The 17,027-nt window shown below is 37.1% G+C and overlaps 1 protein-coding gene across 1 annotated transcript in view; it reads right to left on the bottom strand.

The window, feature by feature from the left end:
* Positions 1 to 345: 345 nt before the first annotated feature.
* Positions 346 to 17,027, bottom strand: part of UBE2J1 (ubiquitin conjugating enzyme E2 J1) — a 20,368-nt gene continuing 3,686 nt past the window's right edge. Inside the window, exons 2-8 of the mRNA XM_015825517.1 lie at positions 13,378 to 13,451; positions 12,227 to 12,358; positions 11,292 to 11,376; positions 10,759 to 10,864; positions 7,306 to 7,435; positions 5,412 to 5,546; positions 346 to 1,405 (exon numbers count right to left, since the gene is read on the bottom strand). Coding sequence (XP_015681003.1) covers positions 1,139 to 1,405; positions 5,412 to 5,546; positions 7,306 to 7,435; positions 10,759 to 10,864; positions 11,292 to 11,376; positions 12,227 to 12,358; positions 13,378 to 13,451 — 929 coding nt within the window. The 3' untranslated portion in view covers positions 346 to 1,138. The remainder of the gene's footprint in view (positions 1,406 to 5,411; positions 5,547 to 7,305; positions 7,436 to 10,758; positions 10,865 to 11,291; positions 11,377 to 12,226; positions 12,359 to 13,377; positions 13,452 to 17,027) is intronic.

Genomic DNA, 17,027 nt, shown 5'->3' with positions numbered 1-17,027 from the left:
CTTATTTTGGGAGAAACACGGGTAGGAAGACGCTCAGGCTGGCTCCTCCCTGGGATAAAAGATTGAGGGGGGAAGCACAGCCAGCTTGCAAGGGTCGGTTACTAGAGCCCATTTCAATAAAGGAGAGTTCTAGTCTTCCTGTGGAGTCAGTTTCCTGATCTAGTCTACTATGAAGGGCTGACAACATTACCTCTAGCTCCTACTTGGAATCAATTGCTTGCAGACTCAATGAATGAAGCAATTAGACAAGCTCAACTAATAATTAAACTTAGGTTTTCCCCCCGAAGCATTCTTAGATAAACTTATGAAAATATTCTAACTTTGTTGATGCGTTTTCAAAAAGCATTTTATTTTTTAATGATGGGTACATGAACAACCAATTAATGCATTATGTATATTTCTGAAATAAGTTATAGACAATAAAGTTTGGGTAAATATTACATAACAATTTTGCGAATTCTCAGCTTTAAAAAAGCAAAATATACACAACTGAATATTTTAAAAGTAGCCTTCAAAACTTGCAAAAGATTATTCTAAGGACAATTAAAAGTAAAAAGTAAAGTATATTCTGTTCTCCCCACTTTTTAAAAAAAAAAATGCTCACAATTTACAACATTTCATTTCCTGAATTTTTTAGGTAGGAAACATGCTTATTATATATTACCAGCTTTCCTTTATTTAATAACATTTACTATGCAAACATTTCTGCATTTCAATTTAAGGAGCCCTGTCATGAATAAACCTTTATTGTCCTGCTATTTTGAATAATCATCCATAAATCCATATTGGCATAGAACACAATTTTAGGACTCTATCAGTTAAAAGTACCCATCAAAGCTTGTGCACAATGCAGTAAGTCCCTTCACCCTTAAATATTCTGCTAATGCAGAATATTCTCAAAAGACATTTTGGGTAATCTGTCAGTTTGTACAGATTGTTAATCATCCATACTTTCACCACTATCAAAGTGTTTATTCCTTGAAAATATTAATATACCTCATCAGGTATTCACTTGGCATTCACTTTTAACATGAGAAAATACAAAAAAGTAATCTTATGTAAACAATCCTCATGACATACCAAACATAGAACATTTCAATAACACATTCAAGTCACTGGCCTTTAAAATGAGAGAATCTCATAATTCAAATACATACTCATTGGCTAGATATATGCGTCTAACAACTAGTGCTGCCAATGCTAAAACAAGAAGGAGAATCAGCATATTTGATCCCACGTGGCTTGTGTTGACTCTTGGCTGCTGAACTTGATTGAAGTTGGTTGAACCTGGTGCTCTTCTGTGCTGGATGGGTCTTTGGCGAGGGCTCACTGAAGAATTATTGGACGCAGGTTGAGAATGGAGCTCTTCTTGATTTGAAGTGTAAGGGTTGGTTGGATTTCCAGACTGTGAGAAAAGTGGGGAAAAAAAATGAATTCAGCAAAATCGAACTAAAAACAAAATGCCCTAGGACAGTGATGGCAAACCTTTTAGAGACTGAGTGCCCAAACTGCAACCCAAAACCCACTTATTTATTGCCGTGTGCCAGGTGGGCGTGGCCCACTGGGTGGGCGTGGCTGTGGTGGTCATGGCAGATTGGGTGAATGTGGCCAAGGTGGGCATGATCACCTCGATGTTGCTCATGGGGAGGGACGCCTGTGGGGGCCGGGCAGGGTTGGGGGAGATCCAGGGGGTCTCTGGCAGGTGGGGCGGTGGGCAAGAGGCTCGTCCTGCGGGGTGAGGTAAGGCAAGGCGAGGCAGGGGTGCCATTGTTACAGCAAGGGGAGGCAGGGGCCGGGGCAGCTGCTGCCTGACACCATTGGCCCCTGCACACAGAGGCCAGCGAGCGCATGGGTGCTGGGATGCATCCGGCCATGTGGGACCTCGGCGAGTTAGCGGGCAGCTGGTCGAAGAGGGACAGTTGCCATCTCCGGAGCATGGCGCGTGTGCCCACAGAGAGGGCTCTGAGTGCCACCTCTGGCACATGTGCCATAGGTTCACCATCACTGCCCTAGGAAGAATTATTTGGCCAGTATTTAAAAGGAGAACAACAAGCTATCATCTTGCTTGAGTTAGCTATTATTTATATACGTATAATATTGCCAATGAGAATCATAATCTGTTAGTATTCATTGTTCCCAGCACAATGGGATCGATTGTATTTTAACACAAAGACCTTTGGGAAGTCCATAGAAAAGCAGAGCATAATTGGCAAGGGATGACAGCTTCCTAAAGGAACTGCTGGTACTGAAGAGGCTTTCTCTGGATCCAGTTAAATTACACAATTCTCTCTCTGCTCCCAACCTTCCCTTTTTAAAGACAATTGTTGACCAGATGTAGAGGCTTCAGCTATAGAGTACTCCAGAGAGAGCAAATTAGTTAGACCTCTTTTAATCAGGGTCCAGACCCAGCGAGTGGCACTGGTTGTTCTGATGGAGACCCTCTTCAGAATATGGATGAATTTGGATTGCCTACATGGTTGATAAGTGAGAGGTACTGATTTGCGAAGTGGAAATCAAACATCAGTCGATGGAGGGAGGAGAGATTGGCCTGGTGGGTTCCTGCAGGTATCTGTCCTCTCCACTCTTTTAATATCTACCTGAGGATATCTACATAAAAGATTATGTAAGGCATCACCAAGTATGGCAATAATATCCAGCTGTACATTCCTACCCTGTGCCAGATAGGAAAAAAAAAGATCTACTGTCTGGAGTCTATTGAATCTGGGTGAGATGAAAAAAAGCTGAAACTGAATCCTATCTAACTAGAATTGCTATTTGTCCAGAAATGTATTGGCTCTTTGCTTGCGTCACTGGGAATTGTGGATGTGGGGGGTAGGAACTATGGCCTGGGAGTTCTGCTAGACTGCTAAATTTGCAAATGGATGCCTCAAATGCTGAGGGGGCTGTCAGTCAGCTTAACAGATGGGTTAGCTGCAGCCATGACTGAAGCAAGAGACTATGCAAACAGTAAATCATGTCCCCATTATGGTTAAATAAGGCTTCTGAACTATCCTTTACTTTGAACTGTTTCATTTAGAGACTCCAATTAATGCAGAATGCAAAAAAGCTATATAGGCAGATGAGAGTTGTTATAGCTATGTATGAAATATACTACAGCATGATTTTTTTAATGCTGTGGTCCCCAGGACCTTTGATGCTTGTTGCTTTGTCATTGTGACAGTAATGGTGCCTATGGTTATTTTGCTGATTTTATTCTTTTATTTATGTTGATGCTTATTATAAACTGCTGTGAGTCATTTGAGAGTTGGCACTGGCAAATTATGTAAATCCTCTCATTTACATAGTGACATCATTATAAATTGTAATGAATTTGCTTAAATGCTTGCGGATATCTGTTGTATTGAGCTTTAGAAAATCTAGTTCTGCCTAATATGTTATACGCTAACAAGGAAAAAGATTTCAAAACTTTAGATAAATGCGTTTTTCAAATACAGGCTGCTTTCCTAATGTAAGACAAATAAAAAAGGAGAGAGAGAGAGAGATCAACAAGGGGATCCTTTAAAATATTAATATACTTTGAATAACTAAGGATTAATCACATGCAACTAACAAAGTTAAATTCAAGCGTTTTTGTTTACGGATGATGCTTACTCTGAAAACTCTGGCAAAAAGATAATAAGATTAAGTACTGTCACTTAAAACAAGGTAATAGCATTCTGCTTACTTTTTTCCCTCTAACATAATATGTGATTATTTCTGGTGTTCACAATGGGTCAGTTGGCAAAAAGAAAGAAAAAGAGCAACGCATATCACACCACACATTCAAAAGCGATGAGCATTGTAAGGGAAAAAATGAACTCAAACGCCATGAAACTGCAATTGCATATCAAGAAAACTTTACTGGGAAAAACTATATGCTATTAGCACGTCTCCATCTTTTAAAAAGCTGAAAAATACTCTGTACCCAAGAACAGATGCTTTGATGTGATTTGACATGATTTTTTTTTAACCAATCTGTAGCCCATCAACTCTAAAAACCCATACACCCACTCATACAGCTTAACTGGGATTTGTCTACAATTTATCAGTGAATTTAGATTGCATCTGCAGCAGTCATAGCAGCAGCTGTCCTGGATCAACAGCAAGTCTCAGTTACCTTCAAAGTGGAAAGATTATATAACCAGCTCTCCTTGGTTGTATTAATTTGTCATAATTAAAAAACACACACAATAATTTAAAATGGATAAAATTAATCTTCCTTTATGCAGTTATATTTGCTAAAGAAAGTGTCAACTTTAAAAATGAGCATGGCTGTGGCCATCTTCCTTATTCATTTTTGGTTGACACATTGAAAGGAGGGAGGGGGGATTGCCAGGTGCTTCGCTAGTCATCGGCTGCTCCCGAGATTGCAGGCTGCGTGTTTCATGAAAAGCCCGCCAAGAAGATGTATTGGGGAACATAGTTGCTTGCATAGCCTTAGGGGTGAGATTTCTTAACTTTGTATTGGAGAATTGTTATGTGTGTCTTCAGACTTGGTTTCACTTTTGACATGCCGATACTTTGTAACTAATAAACATGTCCTTTGAGGAATTTCCAAGCCTTGTTCTGCTTTATTTGCCTCTGTCTATCGGAACCTTGACATTAAACCAAGTCTGAAGACATACGTAACAATTCCCCAATGTTTAATAGAGTAAATGCTGAAAATCATTAAAGAGCAAAGCAAAACTCAATTTCTTATGTACTGTACATCATTAAAACTTTGGGCTAACCCAGGGGCAGGCAACCTCGGCTCTTTTATGACTCATGGACTTCAATTCCCAGAATTCCTGAGTCAGCCGAGGTTGCCTACCCCTGGGCTAACCTGAGGTTGGGTCTATGAACAAGTCCTTACTGTGGTGACAAAAACATTTTTCTAGGTATATTCTAAAAAGATAAGTCACTCAAATGAAAACAGTTTTCTTACTTGATTATAAACACATTACAAATGGATAGTGATGGAAAGTTGGAAGAGAAAGTAATGAGGAACTATAGCTGATGACAAAGAAGCTGAATGCAAATATTTACAAATAGTAACTTCAGAAGCGAGCTGCAATAAATTCAGTGGCACTTACTGTTAAATGCACAGAAGAAACAGAAAAAGCAAAGACGTGTAAAAAAAACCTCAGTGGTTTTAATCAAGGGTATTGGGAGGGCCAATGATGTCAAAATGGTAGATGCAACAGAGCAACTGAAGGCCCATCTTTTTTTTTACACGTGTGGAATAGATGTTAAAAGGGGGCAAGAATTTGATTATCCAATCATGCCTGTCATTTTGACATAGCTGATCCACTCCCATGGAAACCCCTACCTTTAATCAAACGCTAACCCAGTATTTAAATAGGTTTCTAGTTGCACCTGAACAGTATTAACTTGAGTTTTCCAAGTTTGTGTCTAATTTATTAAATACCCACCATTTCACTGGTGATGGTATCCTGGAATGCTGGAGTTGTAATTTCTTCTTGATGTTCAGGGGAACTCCCAAGGTGGTTAAATTCTGACATGTCTAAAGGTTCAGTAACAGATTTTCTAGATGAATTACCTTCAGCCTTAAGCAAAATGAGAAAACACCACAAATTATTACATCAAAGGGACACTGAAATTCTAATCAATTATGGGAACAGATGTTATGTAATGCATTCTTCTTGAAACCTAATTTACCATTTTGTAAGAAGCATATCTCTGCTTAGGCACCTTGTTAAATTTAGGAGACCATGTTATTAAACCCGGCAAGCAATTCTGGAATAGATGATTGATTGAAATATGACACAGAAAGAAAAATCAAGTTGTCCCTTTTTGTTTTTAGTTTATTAAAAAAATATAAATGATGCTAGACATTAGGAGGTGACAATGAGCTGAGCTCCAGTTGAATACCAGCTCAGCCGACACAATGGCTTTCCATTCTTATTGGAAGAAAACATTACTCCAGTAACCCCATTGAGCTCACCCGTTTGCACGGCACTTGGTTCTCAAACCCAGGCGGTCAGCTTAGCAGCTGACAAAGCTCAGCGTCTTTATCCACTGAGCCATCGTGCCCCTATAACCAGTTATAATGCACCAATTTCCAGAATGCAATCCATTCTGCCCACTCTTTCTTCATTCTACAAGAAGCCCTCCATTATTCCCAGTTACCTTTTTTCTTCTAGGAAAGTGGATCCACTTCTAAAGTAGCCACTGGGCTGCAGCCACCCATCATTTTTATTTTTTCAGAAATGTCATTAAGGACATTTCTAGGACATGGAGGCTCTTCAGAATATGCATGCACATACAGAATGCAGAACCTGGCAAGCACCACATGCTTGCATCACTAAACATCATGTGGAGGATTTCAGCTCTACTACACCCAGGGCGCTGCAGGACTTTTTAAACAAGGTAATGGAATTTCCAGCTATCTATAAGGTTCTGGTCTATAGCCACATTGGCACCATTTTTATTATTTAAAACACAATGGAGATATTACTTCTGAAGCTACCAAGGGATTTCATGATAGCTATTAGTATGCTTAAAGGCACACTGGTACTCTGATTAAAACTGTACATTTCTCAACATTTTATTTTATTTATTTTTTAAAAAAGAAACCAAAGTAACACTTAAAAATCCTGCTTTGCAAGTTAGTCTCGCTACAGAATTGTAATTAATTATTTTTGTAAAGATTGGCGCATAGCTCTTTTTTTTTTTTGGCAGAATTATAACTGCAAAACAATAGGATGCATCAAATTAAAGGCACGAAAAATAGTCCAACAATAATGAGAAATGGGTGCGGTTCCTTATCCCTCCTTGAAACCTGCCACAGCTTGATCCTCAGCATTGGAGAATTATTCGGAATAGATTTAGAGAAAAAAGGGGGAATATGAGGAAAAATTAAAATTCTGGTTTGGGCGTGAGACCTGACATATTTCCCCAAACATATTAGATTTATCAATTTTCAAATCAAACATAGCTAACAAAGGAGGCAGGGTTTGGATCCTATGAAGCCGAGATAGAACAATGACTTCCAGAAGCATCTTTCTCCTTTACTCCATACTGCTTTGACTGGTATTGTCTGCTGGATAGCACTAATCCATCTCCCTAGGTCAGGGGTAGGCAACCTTGGCTCTTTTATGACTCATGGACTTCAACTCCCAGAATTCCTGAGCCAGCCATGCTGAGAGGAAAGGGAGAGTTTCCAAGCTGAGCCATGCTGGCTCAGGAATTCTGGGAATTGAAGTCCATGAGTCATAAAAGAGCCAAGGTGGCCTACCCCTGACCTAGGTATTGTCGTATGCACCAAAGTAATCAAGAGAAAAGAAGAACAAATAGTTATTTTACCTTGAAATTGATTTGCCTGGCAAGTTCCTTGGCTTCTTGGTCAGCCTGGCTTGAGGCACTCCCTGAAGTTAATGGTAGGAGGACTTCTTTCATAAGTGATCCGCATCCTTCACAATAGAAATCTTGAGACCTAGGGAATAACAACAGACCACATGTTAATTTAGCAATCAGCAAGCCCCAACCGAACATATTGCATGTTATACTAAGCCTTGCTTAGCATTAACCTTGGATAAACGACTTATGTTGTGTGTTTGGGAAGGCTCAGTTGGGGATGCAGCAGTGCATACAAGCACTGGCAGAACATCACATCTTTCCTCAGACAACTGCCAGAGTAGTTCTCTTTATACATCTGCTGCATAATTGTATGCCCAGATGTTTAAGATTGTAAAAAACAGTAGAAAACAAGCTGTCATCTTTTCTCCTACTTTTAGAGACTCGTTTAGAATTTAGAAGCACAGTAATCCATTTCTAATAAATTTGGCAATCTGCTTCATGAAGAAACACTCTTTTTCTTCCTTCGTTCCACCTACCCACCTATCCTACTATCTTATTAAGGCCTAATTAGACAGAAAAGATCCATTTTATCCCCATATATCAGAGTAAGTCTTAATCTAGGTTTGTTTTTTGTGCCCCACCTAAGTTTTAACTGATTTACAAAGGTGCAAAATAGGAAGGAGAGTAACCCAGGATGAAGTCATGACTGCTTCAGTCATTCGTAGTATTCTAACCGTTCAAATCATATGGAAAACAAATGTTGGTTTATTTGACGTATGAACACAATTAAACACATTAAACAATCACAGGGTATTATTGTCAGGTAACTATGACAAACAATAAATTAAGATGGCAATACTATCTCAATGGGAGTTACTTCTGAAACAAGACTGGCCACTGAATGGGTGCAATTGCATGAGATACTAAGCAAGAATATTCCTTCATCAACCTTCTCATCTGGTTTTTCTGCCCACAGAAGCAGCTAAACAAACTTATTTTATGACTTGTTTGTCTACTTTTATTCTCCTCCTACCCAGCTAGAGTTAGAAATCATTGCTTGCCCTGACTTGACTAGGTAGGAAAACCAAGGATGTTCTTTCACATTTCATAGAAAATAAATCCAGATCATTTCATAGAAAATAAATCACAGATCATGCTTCCATGATCAAGAAAAGGGAAACAGAAACAGTCAAGTAATGTGTACCAAGGACTGCACATTGACAGATTCCGAAAACGTAAACTAGTATGATCTGAATTACCACTCTTTTCTCAAAGTCCACACACTGCATAAATATTTAAAGTACATTATTTTCTGTGGAAAAAATATCCAGCCTATTTTATGGAATTTGAACATTATATTCAAAGAAATCAAAAGCTCTGATATGGAAAAAAAATACTTTGTTGGAGAACTGGCGACAATGTTAGGGAATAAGCAGTAAAAGTGATATACGGTGTATTTTTGGCTTTTAAATTTTTAGAACCATTGCTTAATAAGCAAACATTATGCAATTACCACCAACCTGAAATAAAATTTTGACCCTGGTAAATTTTCCATTTCTGGAAAATCTCTGCTCACAGGAAAACCACATTTTTTCTGAATCTTGACTTACAGTGATAACCCCTGAACACAGCTCTTGACGTAAGCATTGTGGATTAAATAAGGTGACCAATCGTCCTCCTTTAGGGAGGACAGTCCTTCTTTTGTACTCATTTAAATAATAATTAATAGGCATGTAAGCATAGTTACAATATAAAATGTTATTGTTACAAATGTTTTTATTATGCATTTATCATATTATAGTGTATTCTGTATTGTTGCAATGAATAAAATGTTTTATTTACGATATTTTTTTCTTCAATTTATTTGTGTCCTCCTTCTCATTGTAAAAGTTGGTCACCTTAGATTAAATAAAGAACACCATGTAACTGACTAGTTCTATTTTATAAAGGAAAAAAAATCACAAAATATTATGATTAAAGAACAAACACATCACCCCACTGTCTTCTCAGAGAAACAGATCCAGACAGTTTTAAAAGAATCAGGATCAGATGCTATTCATTTTACTCATTAGATAATTGTGCAAAATCAATTTTCTTGCCCTACTAATTTAAGGCTGAAACCTCTCATCTAGAGGTAAGCCTGAATGAATGAATGGAACAATTCTGAATAAATTGGGATAGGACTAGACAACCCGTGACTTATGGGGTCTTCTTTTCAGAGATATTCCTTGCCTAAGCAGAGAATCAGAATGAGCAAGGGCAAAAAAGTAGGAGGAGTGGGAGGAATCTCCGGGGAGCTTGACTTGCAGCCGACTGCCCTGTGGCAGCTGATGATAAGACTGATCTACCTAGTCTCTGGAGAGCTTGGGTGGAACCATTCCACCTGACTTCCAGCTGAAAAGGAGGGGCCGGTCTACCAGGCCTCCAGAGGGCTTAGGCAGAACTGGTCTACTGAACCTCTGGGTGGCGGTATTGAAGTGACCACAAATTTGCCAAATTTCAGTCCCATGGGAGTCACTGGTCCCATATTTTGGATGCATTCTGTAAATTAGCCCACCTTACTTCAAAAATTGTTGCCTTATGATGCAGTGTTTTGCCCAGTTAAAAGTTACATACAAAACAGCTTTAGTACTATATAGTTACTGTCTGTATAAAATACTTGAAGAAGCTAATAACAGAGCCAAAACAGAATCAAAAGCTCTGCCAAATTCCATAGCAACAAAAACTTGACAGTACAAATAGAGAAGAACCTAACTGCAGGGTAAGTAGATTATGCGATATGCAATTCTAGAAGCAACAGTAATGCAGCAAGGTCTTATCACACATCAGTAGAAGCCTCTGGCCTTATGATACCATGGGATTAAATCTGACTACAGTCTAAGACCTTTACCATTTCATAGTCAAGAAAAAGATGGATTTCAGTGGGTATCTGGAACAAAAAATCTGCTGAAAAATTTCTAGAAAAAAAATTCTATAGCAAAAAAATCTTCTGCTCTATCAGAAGTTAGACAGGAAAGGAGATGCTCTATTTTTACCAGAAGTTCTCAAAATGAAAATCATATTTAGTGGCCTGTAAAAAAGCATCATCTGTGCTGGCCTAAGATTTCTTATGTTGCCCCTCACCTGCCTAAGATTTGGATAATAAGTCAAAACACTTATTATATACCTGGTTTAAAACTAGATAAGTTGAAAGGAAAGGAATCAACATAGGCTAAAAAAAATGATAAGGCTAAGAACATATAGTTTCTGCTACTCCATTTCCCCCACCCCCCCAACCAGGTAACCCCTAGAATAATGTTCACAAGCAATTTTCAATCCTCAAAAGGTTTAACTACCTTGATTTCAGATATACTCTCAGATACCGAGAGGCCTGAAAATCAATTACAAAATCAAAGAATATTTTTATTCAGAAATACAATTGTGCGTAACTGTTTATTTCACACAAAACTTAACCCATACTTCTTAGCCAGTGCTCTTCTTTCTTCAGGTGTGTAATCTAAAGATCCTATGGCTCCTTCTCCTTTTGTTGGCATAAATCCAATAATAGCAAGCAAGGCAGTTCTTACTGTAATAAAAATAACTTTAGTAATTAGTAATTACTAATTAGTAATTAGTAATATGCACAGAGAGAGAGAGAGAGAGAGAGAAGGCACAAAAAAGGCAAAGCTACAGGGCAATTTGGAAAAAGTATTTCAGTCAGGTTTGTCCACAAATATAACTTATAGCAGTGGTCTAACTCTTTTTATCCATGTAGTCCCACATTTGGAACATATGCACAAAGACCAGTCACAAACTGATTTATTTACATGATGCTGGAGCAGTATCTTTATTGCAAAATTGATCAGTACCTAGATCCAATAAGAGAGAAAGAAAGAGGGAGAGAGAGAGAGAAAGAATATTATAAAATCTGCTGTACTAAAGTACTATGGTCTTTTAACAGCAGAAATTTACTTCTTTATCAAACTTTCCTTACTGCCAATGTTGATACTTACTGCTCCAAGATGGTTGCCATGTTTCAGGATGATGTCCTGAGATGCTTAAACAAATTTTCTTTCCCACTTCAAATCTACCATTGGCCTTAAAAAAAACAAATTGAGAAGGGAAAAAAATCATTTCATCACACATTTTTTAAAAGCTAAGATTCAGTGTTACTCACTGTGGATTTTGAGGCATGTCATGATGTGGTTTTGCTGAAGTGAATCACATAGGAAATGATGAGCTGACTTGACTGCTAGCAAGGGTTGGTGTGAAAAAGTTGTGAGTGAGCAGGCCCATTGGCAGGGTGAGGGAAAAAGCTAAAACTGCTTTTCCGGCATACATACAATAAAAAAAAACTATTTATGATTTCCTAAATAATGGATGTTGTTAATCTGTTTATTATTTTAATTTATTAAAACTCTCAATACCAAAAAAAGGAAAAAACTGGAATGACCCCAAACACCACTTGCTGCTGATAATCATTTCCAAGAACTTTAAAATTATTTTTCCTTTGCATGCTACAGCCACCATACCCCATCAATCCTTCAAATATCTCCAATTCTCCCTGCATAAAAAAGCAGATAACTGCTAGTTTCCCTGAGGGAATAGAGGGTGAATTTATTTTTTAACTGTTAAATGAACATATGACCCTGTTATTTCATGGTGATTTTACTGCTGAAAGATTTTATAGAGGTGTCACTGTTGAGAACCATGCCCGATGAAGTGGATATCATACAAGTGATGGAAAAAATGATTATAGCTTAATCCTAAAAAATCAAGTGTAACTTAATGGCTATGTGTTGACAATGAAAGGTTAGAAAAAACAATTACATCCATTTTTTTCTTTCTTAAAATCATTTTACATATTAAGAAATTGAGACTTTTAACAATGATCTAATAATCTAACAAAGCATTTGTGGTTTTCTAGCTGACACCTGAAGTTTGTTACCGTTAAGAGAATAATACTTGGTGGTTTCATAGGATATTCTGGTGGCAGCACTATTCTTCCATGATATACTCCTCCATCAAACTCTGAATCTGGAGGACCTCTTACTGTGAAATGCCACTCAAAAAGATTGTCCTACAAAAGAAAAAAAAATGAAAATATTAAACAGCCACTCTCACTCAAAAATACACCAAATTAAATTTGAAGTCAAGTAACATTTCCCTNGGTTTCATAGGATATTCTGGTGGCAGCACTATTCTTCCATGATATACTCCTCCATCAAACTCTGAATCTGGAGGACCTCTTACTGTGAAATGCCACTCAAAAAGATTGTCCTACAAAAGAAAAAAAAATGAAAATATTAAACAGCCACTCTCACTCAAAAATACACCAAATTAAATTTGAAGTCAAGTAACATTTCCCTGACTGCCATCATTATGGTTAAATAGGCCATAACTGGCATATTAAAGTTTAATTCCTTGAATCAACAATCTGACTTTAACAACCCAACTTAATAGTCCCATTCAGTTGCTAAGCAAGTGACCAGACTGTTAAGCAAGACATGATCATGTCTTCCAATTTTACTGCCATTTTCTCTGTTGACGCTACTTGTCGGAAGCCATTATAAGGCATGCAAATTGCAATCACATGACCATGGGATGCTGGGATGGATGTAAATAGGGCAATGGTTATAAAACTACATTTTCAGCTCTGACATAACTTCAAATGGTTGCTAAACAGGACAGTTGTTCAATGAGGCCTATCTGTACCATTGTTTTCTAGGTCTACTTGTTTAATGGCCATACTCAAAATTGGTTGGGGCACCAAAGCTATCAATAGTTACCAATAAAAGTGAACAATATTGTACATAGGTGAGGTCAGGTTTTTTTCCTCTGTGCTGGGCAGAACATTGTTTTATTTTTTTTAAATACCATAAGCCTTTCTTAGGACATATATACCTGTTTACTTTCCATCAGAAATGGTTAGCAGCCATTGTGCTGATTTTTGATAATTATGATACAAGAAGATGGGGAGAGGGCACTAAAAAGAGGTTCAGAGGCAGAATGTCCATGCTTGCCTACTTTTAATTCCCTAAATTTAATTTCTTCAAATCCCTTAGCCATGAATTGCATACAAAATGGGAATCCACTAACCTCTAAAGGCTGTGCGTGATAATGGTCTGTTGCCTCTTTCAGTTCAGCAGCTTCTTTCATTAAACGTTTTACAGCTGAAAGGAAGAAAAAAATAACAGTATATGACTATGTGAAGTATTACTATTGGCTGAGCACATCAAAATGTATTCCCAGCACAGATATATTTATCGGTAATTAATGTAAATATGGACTGAGATGTCTGTCAAAGATGATTTACCATGTTCCATGTTTTTAATTCTTTTTTTCTTTTTCTATTCAATAAAAACTTAAAAAAAATGTATTCCCAACACTTAATGATAAAGTTCCAAAATGTACATTTGTCTCTCAAATGTCATGTTTAGAAAGAGATAGTTAACTTGAACTTAAACCATGATAATATTAAATGATATTATACTCTAGTTATTTAATGGAGAAAAAGAAATATTCATGTCCTTAAGAGCCATAGAGCATTTGAAAATAAATGTAATTTGGAAGCTTTTATTTGTTTCAGTAATTGGATTCAGACTAATCTACAAAGGAAACATTTTAATGTTTTCAAGTTTGCTAATCTTGTAGGTGGTATTTTTATTGTTCTAAATGAAAAAGGGAGGGAGGTGAATCACATACTCAGCATGAAGTAAATGGAATAAAAATGATGTTCTGTCACAGGAATTAGAATCCCAAGAACTCCTTGTATTACTTAAGGAAAAGATGCATGAAGGAATTATCAAACTTTCCTTTCTGGGGAATGATATGTGCGACAACTAAACTGAACGTAGTTGCTCTCCAGTCTTTGGGGACAGGATTTATGGGGAAAGTCTTGAGAAATGCTAGGGTGAATCTGGAAAGAAAAGCTAAGCTTAATGGATCCTCACCATAACTATGCAAACACATTTTTCTTAATTCTATTTAGACCTTGGCTCAAATACTTTTCAGATACAATAGCATTCACTGGGGTCACTTATTAATCAAAGAAATTGACACAATATTTGAAAAAGCATAAGGGAGTTTTGTCTTAGGAAGTGGCCATGCCTGACAAAGCCATTCTAGGTTCAAACTAAACAGGACCAGATTTAGTTAATACTTGAATGAGGACTATAGACTAAACTGGGAAGTCTCAAAAATATTCCAGAATAAGGTAATGACAAACCATGTCCATACTGTTGCCCAAAAAATTCATGAAGACACCAGGAATCAAGATCAATCTAAAGGAGACTGTCTTTTCAAGGAACTCCAAATAATCAGAATTACAGGTGTGTACGACAGGTCTAATGATGCTTAACGGCTGTGGTCTCTTGACATTTCTTGATCATCTAATTTATTTCTGAATTTTGATTTTCCAAATTGCTACCAAGTGCCTTCCTTGTCCACCTTCTGCACTCTGAAGTTTCTACATATTGTTTTAGGTTTTATTTTAATAATAATTTATTTATTAAAATTGTATTAATTATGGATCATCACATTTTATTTCAGAATCTTTTTTCCTTGAGCTGGTTTTGGTAGTGTATATCCAAAAGCTTGGGCCTGACAACTGCAAACCTGATTTGGTATTACACAATGACAGTCTTCCAGTTTCAAGGCAAGGTTAAGATGTGGGATGAGGAAGAAACACCTGTTCAAAGCTCTCTGAATACACAGAACTAATGACACCGTTCTTTGGATCTTTGGATCTTGAATCTAAATGTATACTTAAGTAAGGCAACATAATGAATATTCAACAAACTGTAATGTAATATAATGTAATGCAAAGTAGACCAGATTAAGAAATAGATGCCACATAGCCGAAAACTATTTTTTTTTTTTAAGACTGGCTACAGTTACAGAAACTTGCAAGTCTGAATGTATTTCCCCCCTCCCTTTTTTATATTCATATGAATGAAGGGAGTGCTTTTCTAAGATGATTTTGTAACCCTCTTTCCTTATCTGGGCTTCTGCAATATTTATCTACTTGCTGTCTTGATAACGTAATTTCCTTGTCTCATCAAGATCATCCTCTTTACTTTCTACATCAGGTGTCCAACCCATGGGCTAGATGTGGTCCTGGGCAGCTGGTAATGCGGCCCCAGAAGATCATAAATTTTTAACATTTAACAATATATGCAGTTATATATTTTACTACATATATTTTATATGTGGCCCAAGACAATTCCTCTTTCGTTAATGCAGCCCAGACAAGCCAAAAGGTTAAGACACTCATGTTCTACACAATCACCACCATACCTTGTGACAATGAATCCCACAAGTTAATAATACAATGTGTGAAAGAGTACATTAGTCTGTTCTAAATTTTCCAGGCAACTTCACTGGATGATCAGAATTTTGAGAAAGAAAAACGCTTCCCTGTCCAATTTCCTCATGCGTTCATACATCTCTATCATGTCCCTCTAATCACTTTTTTCCAAACTAGAGTCCCAAATGTTCTTTGTCTTATAAATAAAATGCTCAAGCTGACTTTTTGACTGCCTCTTTTGCATTTTCTAATTCAGTTACAAATGTGGTGGCCAGTACTGTACATAGTATTCTAGATATGAAATGCCATACATTTGTATAAGAATATTACAAAGATTTCACTTTTATTTTCAATTCTTTTTCTAATAGGTCCCAAGATAGAATTTCCCATTTTTCACCATTGATGTACATTCAGCTATTGCATTGACCTTAAGATTTTTTTTTTCCTGGATAGTTACAAAATGTTTCTGAAACAAATGCCCATTTAAAAAAAAAAAAGGTAGGACTGTATGTTTTGCTCTTGTTTAATGTAAACAGCCTGTTGACAGAACTACTCATTCTCAAACAAAAGACATGGAAACCAAGCCCAAAAGACAAAGTTCTCCAGCCTGTTGCATCACTCAGAAGAAAGAAGCATGATAATTTGATTTCAGTATAAATAGGGTACACATTTGATACACAGCAATCACTGAAATTCTCTTGGTGGAGCTTAACAGATTTTCTATAATAAATCTAGTTATCCAAGCTTTTATCCCTTTGGAAATCTCTTCTTGATGTTTTTGCCTTATCAGTCAAAAGAGGCCTGATAGCAGTAATTCTACATTATATATTCCTATCATTTTCTTACAGTTCTATCACTCTTATCTGGACAACTTCACTGTAAGTGCCAATAAGTAGTATATATATTTTATTTGTAATCTTTTTTAAAAAATCAGCTTCGGTCTGTTTGTATCTGTGTAACGTAACTTTTTATTATTTATATCTTGCCTTTATTATTTAATAACTTAAGATGCAAGCATACCTAGTACTCCTTCCTCCTTGTATTTTTTTCCAGAACCATCTGTGAGGTGGGTTGGGTTGAGAGAGGCATGGCCCAAAATCATCCAGCTGGCTTTCAGGCCCAAGGTGGGACTAGAACAGTCTCCTGGTTTCTAGGCTGGAGCCTTAACCCCTAGACCAAACTGGCTCTATTATACTTTAGCTAATTGAGTTATCTTTCCTTTTTAACATTACACATGTGGGGGTATAAACTTCCTTCACTTTTATGGATAGTACATAACACTGAGGGCTAATCAACTACTACATTTCTAACTTGGCTAGATGTGTAACAATTAGCAGAGGTTATTTCTATGCACAATTAATACCTGATGGTATTATCAGACAGGCATACTACAGTGCAGCTTTAACATGGGTAGATCTAGTTCAGGGGTAGGCAACCTCGG

The sequence above is a fragment of the Protobothrops mucrosquamatus genome, unplaced genomic scaffold (genome assembly GCF_001527695.2).
Source record: "Protobothrops mucrosquamatus isolate PMUCROS unplaced genomic scaffold, P.Mucros_1.0 scaffold2676, whole genome shotgun sequence".
Lineage (NCBI taxonomy): Eukaryota > Metazoa > Chordata > Lepidosauria > Squamata > Viperidae > Protobothrops > Protobothrops mucrosquamatus.
Note: the sequence above shows the minus strand (reverse complement) of the source record. Positions and strands in the feature narration are given on the sequence as shown.